The 9929-nt window shown below is 42.2% G+C and overlaps 1 protein-coding gene across 1 annotated transcript; it reads left to right on the plus strand.

Annotated features, from left to right (window-relative positions):
* Positions 1 to 2238: 2238 nt before the first annotated feature.
* Positions 2239 to 6600, plus strand: LZIC (leucine zipper and CTNNBIP1 domain containing). Its single transcript, XM_030186222.1, is given in 9 exon segments — positions 2239 to 2575; positions 2833 to 2935; positions 4581 to 4605; positions 4608 to 4718; positions 4819 to 4917; positions 5054 to 5125; positions 5127 to 5150; positions 5516 to 5597; positions 6085 to 6600. Coding segments are annotated over 9 exon segments (636 nt in total). The 5' UTR covers positions 2239 to 2535; the 3' UTR covers positions 6165 to 6600.
* The last annotated feature ends 3329 nt before the right edge of the window (positions 6601 to 9929 follow it).

Genomic DNA, 9929 nt, shown 5'->3' on the forward strand with positions numbered 1-9929 from the left:
GCCCCGTCTTTTGCCATTTCAAGTCCAAACTTAAAGCCACCTCTTTACCACTGCTTTGACTCTTAACCATAGAAATCAAACAAAATAAAACATGGAAAGAAAATAAGATGATACCTTTTTTATTGGACATAACTTAATACATTTCTTGATTAGCTTCGAAGGTTGCCCTTCTTCCTCAGATCTGAGGAAGAAGGGCAACCTTCGAAAGCTAATCAAGAAATGTATTAAGTTATGTCCAATAAAAAAGGTATCATCTTATTTTCTTTTCCATGTTTTATTTTGTTTGATTTCTATTGATAACCTTAAGAGTGGACTAACACGGCTACCACACTCCTAGACTCTTAACCACAAATCCACAATTCCAGGAATAACATGTATAGAATGTTTGTACGTTTGGGAAGCTCGCCAGGTGCCCTTGGCCTGGATTGGCCACTGTCGTGGACAGGATGCTGGCCTCGATGGACCCTTGAGTCTTTTCCCAGTATGGCATTACTTATGTACGTATGTACTAATCTCTACTCACTTGCTCTGTCCTTTACCCTCACCTATTTATTCCCTTACCCTTAATTGTTCTGTTTACCTGTCTTATCTAGATTGTAAGCTCTTTGAGCAGGGACTGTCTTTTGTGTATGGTGTACAGCGCTGCGTATGCCTTGTAGCGCTATAGAAATGTTAAATAGTAGTAGTAGAAATAGGAGGATCCCGGAAGAATAATCCTCAGCGTTAAATACATCAGCTGTCTTCTTCTAAAAAACATTTATTTTGGAGGATATATGCAAAATGTCAACATGTAAACGACTGGGCAAAGAAAAAAATTACTTTTAAAGGTTTTAAATCGAATCCGTTAGGATCCCGAGGATCCTGGTGTATCCGTCTTTTACCTTTTGCCTTCGAGGCTCAAGTTTACTATCAAATGCACTCTAACGGTGGTTAACCAGGACATGAAAGCTAGGATAACATAAGGCGGCGAACGTTTCCTACCTAAAGCTGTGGCTTTATGTTACATTCCCAACAAAATGTATTAGTCTCACAAAGTATCAGAGATGGAAGCATTACCATCACAGCGTTTATAAAATGATACGATCACTATTAATTTACTGAACATTTTAAGCGAGTATATCCGCTTTCTAACCTTCCTTATTGCAAGTCAGCTCTATAATACCACATTTCGCCAGAACTAAAACCCACACTTACCCTGCACTGCTGCCACAGTTCCCTCCCAGTCCCTACAACACCACAAAACATCGAGCTAATCCCAGGGAGGCGGGGGGTGGGCGTTGCTTTGTGATTGGACAGAGTTAACGAGATCGTGCTCTGTGGGCTAGTCCAACGGCAGGGTGTCTGAAAGGCCGAACCGTGATTGGACATGGAATGTGAAAGTGTCGTCTCGACCGGACGGAAGTTGTCGTAGGTTTGCGCGGATACGGAGGTAGGCGGGGTCACGGGGGGGAGCTTGGGGGTCCCGGCCCGGGAGAGTTGCTATGCTAACCTAACCTCCCTAAAGAACGGAAACAAAGCACGTAGGAGAATCTGATTAAAATTAGAGCTGCAATGGTGAAGTTAGCCAGCACTGTTCTTCCGACTCTTTGTGGTTGTGAGAGAATTATGTGCTCTGCCCGTGGAGGGTGGGGAACGCGCTGCATTAGTGGTGAAAGGCTTTTGCTAGAAATTTGATGTTTTATCAGTAGTCCATTTCTAATATTGTACGTATTATGAGTCGGAGTGGCCACTCTCACTCTACATATAAACATAAGTGCCACGCTGGATCAAATTGATGGCCAATTAACAGGGCCCACCCAATCATTAGGCAAGATGAAGTGGTCGCCTAGAGTAGTAGGCATCAGGGGGACTGCAAAGACCAACTACAGTGAAGGCACAGCAACAGCCCTATTCATTTGGATTTTTTCTCTCACACCTTTCAGTAGAGCTACTACTGAAAAAGGGTGTGAGAAAATCCAATTGAACAAACAGTCCTGACAGCCATACAGATTCAAAGGAACTGTTGGCCTGTACTTTCAAGCAAAGAGTGCGAATTTTTAAATAGTCTTTTATCTAGCTAAATAGCTTTTCAACATTGACTTTACTAGATATATGCTAAAATAAAGTTTAATATTTAAATGTGTGAGGTACAATTATGCAATTTGATTGTTGAATTTATCAAAATCTGAGGATGATGCCTAGGAACAGTGAAGTAAATTGGGGGGGGGGGGGGGTGTTAAAGAGTAGCCTAGTGACCTTGCACCAGCCTTGTCCATAAAGCCTAACACCCTAACCCAATAGTGGTCAGGCTGGATCATCAGGAGTTCCCTTAAGATCTGAAAATCTGTTCCTCTTCATCCTTCCCAGCTAACATATCTAGCTATTAGTTAATGGACCCTACTTTTAAAAGTATGCCCAAACCTTATTTAAACTTAGCTGTATTATTAGTCTTGAACACATTTTCTGGCAGCGTATTTCATAGTTTAATTATGTGTCCTGATTACTAATCTCTCTGCAGACTCATCTGTTGGTAAAAAGGAATCATCATGTTAGACGATGGAAAGGGAAATGGGACTTGATATACCGCCTTTCTGTGGTATTTTTTTCAACTACATTCAAAGCAATTTATATATATTCAAGTACTTATTTTGTACCTGGGGCAATGGAGGGTTAAGTGACTTGCCCAGAGACACAAGGAACTGCAGTGGGAATTGAACCCAGTTCCCCAGGATCAAAGTCCGCTGCACTAACCACTAAGGGGATGTTACTGTAATTATACGCACTGACACAGTTTGGTGATACAGCTTTACTAAAATGCAGAATGTGGTTACTGTTTTCTTTCCTTCTGTCAAGAAATGGCTTCCAGGGGAAAGACAGAGACCAGTAAACTGAAGCAGAACTTGGAGGAACAGCTGGACAGACTGATGCAACAACTCCAAGATTTGGAGGCATGCAGGTAAGAGGCTAAGGTGTTTCCGGTTGCACCGTTCAACTTTTTCTTTCCCATGGTTTGCAATTTAAGATTTCAGGTATCCTGTGCCTTGTTAAGTGCATGCCCACTTTAGCTTCTAATTAGGTATTGTTTGTATGTATGTATATATATATATATATATATATATATATATATATATATACACATACTATTTGGAGCAAGAGAATAAAGGAAAATATGTAATATGGATTATTTTAATATTGTTAATAACTGTTTTATGATTTGTATTCTTACTGTTTTTTGCAAACAGACTTAGTCGTCATATCAAAATGTCTCTCTTTGTATCTGTGTTTGTATGCATGTTGATATTGTTTTGATTAGTTTAAGTGGAGGTTTTTTAATGACCAATGATTGAGATGCTCTGGCCTTTGCATGACATCAGGGATGCACCAGGCAGGACCAGTCTGCAATATAAAGTAAGGGTTGGTTGAAAAGAGTGGGTGTCTACCGACACCTCCTCTCTCCTCCCCCCCACCTCCCAGTGGTCTAGTGGCTCCCCTTCCCACAGTTAAAAACATTTCTCTGGTAGTCTAGTAGCTCCCCTACCCTCCTTTCCCCAAGTAAAAGAAATTAAATCTCTGGTATCTAGCGGCACCCTCCCATCCCCCTGAGCCTACTCGCCATACCTTAACCACGGGAGGCAGGATCGATTCCCTGGCTCCACCAACTACAGGTTGTCTGATTGGTGTGACCTTTTACATTTTATTGCTGCTATTGACTCTCTCTGCCCTATTTATTGTATAGTTCAATTTTATGGCATTATTGCCTCCTTTAAAATTTTTATTTTAAACTGCCTTGATGGGATTGCAAAAGGAAGTATAGTAAAAACTCAATCACAAACCATCCCCAGAATGTGCAGGCAGAGTGCCACCGTTTTTCAAGATGGTGATGCCAGAGGCAAGAGCAAATGGGCATTGCTTCTGCCTCCCATGTTAAGGTATGGCAGGTGGGGTTGGAGATGGGGGAAAGTGCCACTAGATATCAGAGATACAATTGTTTCTACTTGGGGAAAGAGGGATGGGTTTGGGGAAAATGTTTTGAACTGTGAGTATGGTGGGGGTCAGTTTGTTGGGAAGAGAGCGAGGGAGGGTCCAATGCAAGGTATCTGGGACAAGATGGTCATGTTTGGGGGGGGGGAGAGGGGGTGCTGGTAGATACCCACTCCTCTCAATCTTCTATGCTGCCCCAGGCCTGGTGAAAATTATCCTGTGTTAGCTGTGCATGCAGATTCTTTTTTTTCAATGCCTGGGATTGGCTAATCACTGCATTTGCCTTCATTTTAATACAATTTGCAATCAAGGTTTCTGCACAAGTTAACACCTGTGCTGAAACCCTTTCACAAACCGTGTCAACCCTACAGTAATCATATGGGAGGTTTTCTGTATTGGCCCTTGAGTCCTGGATGCAGCTTCTCTTCCCCTCTCCCTACCTTCACTGACCATTCCCCATATGGCATTGAGTCCTCCCAAGTTAATTGCACTGTCTGATGTCCTTCCTTCCCAAGTGGCACTAAGTCCTGCTGGGTACAGTGCAATAGGTCTCCTCACTCATCACACTCCACCATAAGGTAACATGGCTTTGCGTTAACAGTATTGTGCTTCACCCTCAGAGACGACCTTGATGAAGATGAATATGAGAAGAAACTAAAAGAGAAACCTTGGAGCAGCTGAGCGAGTTCAGTGACTCTTTGAAGAAGATCATGTCTGGAAACATGACTCTGGTGGATGAGCTCAATGCAATGCAGCTGGTAAGGAGAGACTACAAGGGGAGAAGTGGATATAATTCTAAAGATGTCTTGAAGGGATCATTTGTGGTGACATGTGATGCTTTTACTGTCTTCCCTGCAGGCTATTCAGGCTGCCATCAGTCAGGCCTTTAAAACACCTGAGGTAATACGCATGTTTGCGAAGAAGCAGCCAGGACAACTACGAATGCGTCTAGCAGAGGTAAGGCTCTACCTCAGATCCTCCTTTCTCACATTTACATTTATTCCTTTATTTCTACTCGCCCCCAAAACCTTTGGTGCTATGTCACTAGTTACATTCATTCCATGCTTGAGATGTACTTGTCTGATTTTTGCAGATGGACCGAGATCTGATGGTGGGGAAACTGAGACAAAACCTTTACACTCAGCAGAAGTTGGAGATCCTCACAAGCGCTCAGAAAGCTGGGAGAAAAGGTATTTTGTCATCAGGGCAAGGCCTGGGGCAAATCCAGCTTGCATAAGCTGCTCTCCTTATACTGGTACAATCCTTTCCTTGAATCTACCAGTGCAGTGTTCCTTTTTCCTCCTTTTTCCTCCACCTGCTAGCAGGAAGAGAACAGGTGAAACACTTCTTACCTGCACCTGCCGCATATGCTGGTTTTACTATGAAGTTTGAATCATGCAAAGTCAGCAAATCTGGTGAATATATGGGGGCTTCTGCGCAGTTGATTTCTCCCCATCCCTTTCCTGTCACAGGTGTGCCACTGAGTTTTCTCCATACTTGGCACAAGCATGCTTAAATCCTCATGTCACAGGTATATATTTCTTCTGGGTTTTAGCTGACTCCTGATGATGAGATCTTCCTGTCTACAAATGCTGGTGCAGCTCTCAGCCAATTCCAGAAAGTCTCGGAAGACCTGGGTGAGTTTCTGCACAGATCTGATGCATTTATAATAGCTCTTAAGGGGAGGCTATGATGTGGACTGAAAGCTGGGACACTGGGTGAGAACTGTAGGGTCTAGCATAATAACTGATGGGATTGAGGTAAACAAGCATGAGGAAACTAATTTTGTAAATTAAAGTGTCTCATTTTCAGAAAATTGAAAGGAAATTGGGCAGGTCAGCAGATTGCGGTGGATTTATTCTCACCCGGCATATAATTCTCTCCTCCCATCCTCTGTCCAGTGAAAGACAGCAGAAGAGACCTAGTCAGATGTTCTACCAACAAGGCCTTGTGTGGTAGGAATATTTTGACAGGTGCCAAATCTTTGCGAGCCTATAAACAATATCTGGACTTTGGTATTTGTGGGTAGTGATGGCTTTGACTGTTTTCCCTGAGTCCCTGTAGCCTGTGACTGGGCTATTGCTGATTGTCAGTTTTTTATAACCTACCTCTTGTGCCCCACAGGTTCAGGAGACAAAGTCTTTGCTCTGGCGAGTTTTGAAGTTGAGAAAAGAAAATGGAGGCATCACAAGATTGGAAATTAATTCTGTTTTGCATTGCCCCCATACTATGTGTCACTGTTCGCATCAGAGCAGCTATTCCTGAATCAATCTTTGTTGACACTGAGCACATTGGGGGCAGCAGGATCATAAAAGAATTGGGGTGGGGGGTGGGAGAGCACTAGAACTTGTACAAGTCCCAAGGTTTGGCATTGATCAGGGCCTCTACCCTGTTTTTAAGACTGGAAGACACCTCTGGACCGGTTGTGAGAATGCCCTCTCTTCATTCCTTTGTCTGGTGTGAGGAAAAAGTTGTTCCAATTGAAAACGTTTACCTGTGAATTCAGCTACAGATGAATTCAGAATCTAGTACTGTGCTGTTCCTGAATCAAATCTTTTGATCTCAGTTCCCACTACAGGTTGAAAATGATTACATTCTTGCTAGACATAAGAGACATTATAATAAATGACCTTAAATTTGTTGGTTGTGCACTTGCTGTACTGGCTCTGGCCAGAAGGATGGAATATAGAGAAGGTCTTTTCTTCTTAAAAAAGAAAAACAAAACAAAAAAAACTCATTGTGCTCAAACAAACTGGACCTCAATCCTAAACTCCTTACTGTTGGCTATATGAAAGGAAGGGTGTCCATATTTTATTGTGGTAAGATACCTTATGTTTAACCAGAGCGCACAGCTTTTCCATTTTGTGACTATGCTAGAACCTTTTTAGGTGTTTCTCGCAAAGTGTGAGAGCATATCATGGACGGATATGGACTGAAACTGACCCGCTATTTGCAGATGTGCAAAGAAACAGATGGTACAGGATAGGGAAAAACCCAATGGAACAAGGAGTAGAAGAGCTGCCCAAGGCAGATAGCCCGAGCCCCAGCAGCAGCAGATGGAGTAGAGCTACCCAGGCCAAGAGAAGAGTGGCAGGATGGTGGAGAGTCCAAGCTCTGCCACTGGAAGATGGGCAGAGCCAGTCCATGCTGTAAAACGAACAGCACTATGGTGGAGAGAGGACATGCTTGCCACTGGAAGACGCAGAGGAGCTGCCCAGACTGTGCAAAAGATGAGAGAAAGGGGGGGGGGGGAGTGCAAGAAGAGGAGAAACATGGAAAAGGAAAGGAGGAGAGAAGAATTTTACCTCATTATGCACATATGCACACAACTCCTGTCCCCTGAAACGCCCCACCTTCCAGACACTGTCTCACCACACATTCCCACAGAGACATACCTGTACTCTTCCCAGAGATACCCCACGCCTCCCCTCCCCACTACGAGTCTGCTGAGAACACTCTCCGACATGTCTCCCTGCTCTGTCCATACACAAACAGCCCAAAACTGTGAGCAAAGGTAGAGGGAAAACACTAGTGTGTCACTCTTAAACTTGCTTTTAACCATTCCGTAATTGGGGGGAAGGGGGAAGCATCTGTTTAGATAAGGAGTCTCTCAATAAGCAAACATCATTTTGTAGATTTGTGTTCACCATTGGTTGTACCTCAAAACCAGGACTAGCCCCCAGCAATAACATGTCATCCGTGGGTAACTTTAATATATAGCATTACTTGAATATTGTTTTAGTTCTCAATAGGCTTTTATTTTGGGGCAGTGTTGTAATGCAAGAATCCAGAATATCTGGCCAAATTTTGTGTGAGTGCAGGGGGTTAAATAAGAACGCAAATATGTTTTTATTGAATATCCAAGTGCATAAGTGTAGTTTTTGATGGGTAGGGGGAGCAGCACCCTCACTCCCAAATGTTTCAGGAGCCAATTCTGAATGGGTCCCCCTGCTTCTCCTGTCAATACAACTGCCTTTTGCCCATTTCCAAATGCATTGTACAAGCAAATCCTGTTACTGTTTATTAAATTGATCTCGTACCATATTTCTGTCTAATGAGATTCAGTAATGGTATCAGGTATTTAACTTCTCATGTATGCTGGTAGTGAACTTTTTTTTTTTGTGTGCAGTTGGTGATGGATCCAGCTAACTTTTCAGAGAGGGAGCCTATGCTAGTCGACAATTATATAAACATATTGCTTATTTTTATTAGAAAGGAAACCACAGTTATGACTGAATAATCTTGGGTTTTAGGACATAAAGTGGGCTGTTTTCTGGAGAGGCTTGAAAATTCACCAGGTAATCCAGACTTCCTTATGATCAGTATTTATTTTTATTTGGGTTTTGATGGAATAATATTTTCTCTATGATGAAATGTTGCACATTTCAGTCTTCCTTGTAGAAGTCAAGTTTTTAAAATAAATTTGAATGTACCAGTATTTGAATGGAAGCCATTGTATCTGGAAGTTATGTAGGGAACAAGGACTGTCCTTTGGGGGTAGTGGAGGGGATTTTATAGAAGGGAGATGGGAGGTAATAGGGTGGACCCTGAATCTATGGTCCCTCATGGAACCATTGCTGAAGTAACTAGAATATATATATATATATATTATTTTTAAATATCACGGCAGTGTGAAACATTGCAAAATTACTGTGGAGCCTGTGTAAAACTTGCTTACATTTCGGTAAAGCTAAGGGGCAATTATGTAATGAGAGAGGCACTGGATGGAGTAGTAGCTATGTGAAAGTAGAATGTGGTTGCAAGTTTGTTTTTCCATTTAGGTTATCAATAGAAATCAAAATAAAACATGGAAAGAAAATATGATACCTTTTTTATTGGACATAACTTAATACATTTCTTGATTAGCTTTTGAAGGTTGCCCTTCTTCGTCAGATCGGAAATAAGCAAATGTGGTAGCTGATAGTATATATAAGTGAAACATCCATGCATTTCATTGACAATCTAGCAGGGTGGGGGTGGGTAGGAGGTATGCATGGGGACATCCAAGCATTACATTGATAGTCTAACAGGATGGGTGTGGATAGGTGAGAGGAGGGTGATAAACAGAGAAATACAACTTTATGGTTTTATAATGGGCTAGAAAACCCAGATCCTTGTTAAGTCCTGTCTGTTGGGTGTCAAAATATTCAATCATTCTGACTTCAAAGGTCTTACATTCCTGTATTGTTTTAAAGTTACCTTTCAGTATTCTTACTGTGAAATCACTGGTGCAGTGTTCTGGTCTTGTAAAGTGCTGGCCCACAGGGGTGGGAACCTGACTGGCACCAGCTTTCTTCATGTTATGTCTATGTAAATTAAATCTTGTCTTAAGCATCTGGCCTGTTTCTCCAATATAGCATCCTTCGGTACATTTTTTACACTGAATGATATATACCACATTGGAAGATGAGCATGTGAAAGATTCCTTTATGTTGAATATTTTTCCTTTGTGAATGACTGTGGGGTCCTGTGAAATGTTTTGGCATAGCTTACAGCTGGATATATTACAGGGAAATGTGCCCTTCTCTTCCTTTTCGGTCTGTGTTTGGAGTTTACTTCTGATTAGCTTGTGTTTTAAGTTTGGTGGCTGTCGGAAGGCCAGCACTGGTGGGGATGGGAATATCTCTTTCAGTAATTCATCCTCCTGCAGTAGAGGCTGTAGATCTCTTATGATTTTCCTCAGTTTCTCCAGCTCTGGGTTGTATGTCACTACAAGGGGGATTCTGTCTGTGGCTTTTTTTTTTTTCTTTGTACTGTAGCAGATTTTCCCTGGGTGTTTTGAGGGAGGACGCAATATTCTTGGAGATTATTTTGGGGTTGTAGCCTTTCTGTTTGAAGGATGCAGTCAGGATTTCAAGGTGTCTGTCTCTATCCCCTGGGTCAGAGCAGATACGGTGGTATCTTGTGGCTTGGCTGTAAATAATGGATCTTTTTGTATGTGAAGGATGGAAGCTGGAGTTGTGGAGGTA

This window comes from Microcaecilia unicolor, chromosome 13 (genome assembly GCF_901765095.1).
Source record: "Microcaecilia unicolor chromosome 13, aMicUni1.1, whole genome shotgun sequence".
Lineage (NCBI taxonomy): Eukaryota > Metazoa > Chordata > Amphibia > Gymnophiona > Siphonopidae > Microcaecilia > Microcaecilia unicolor.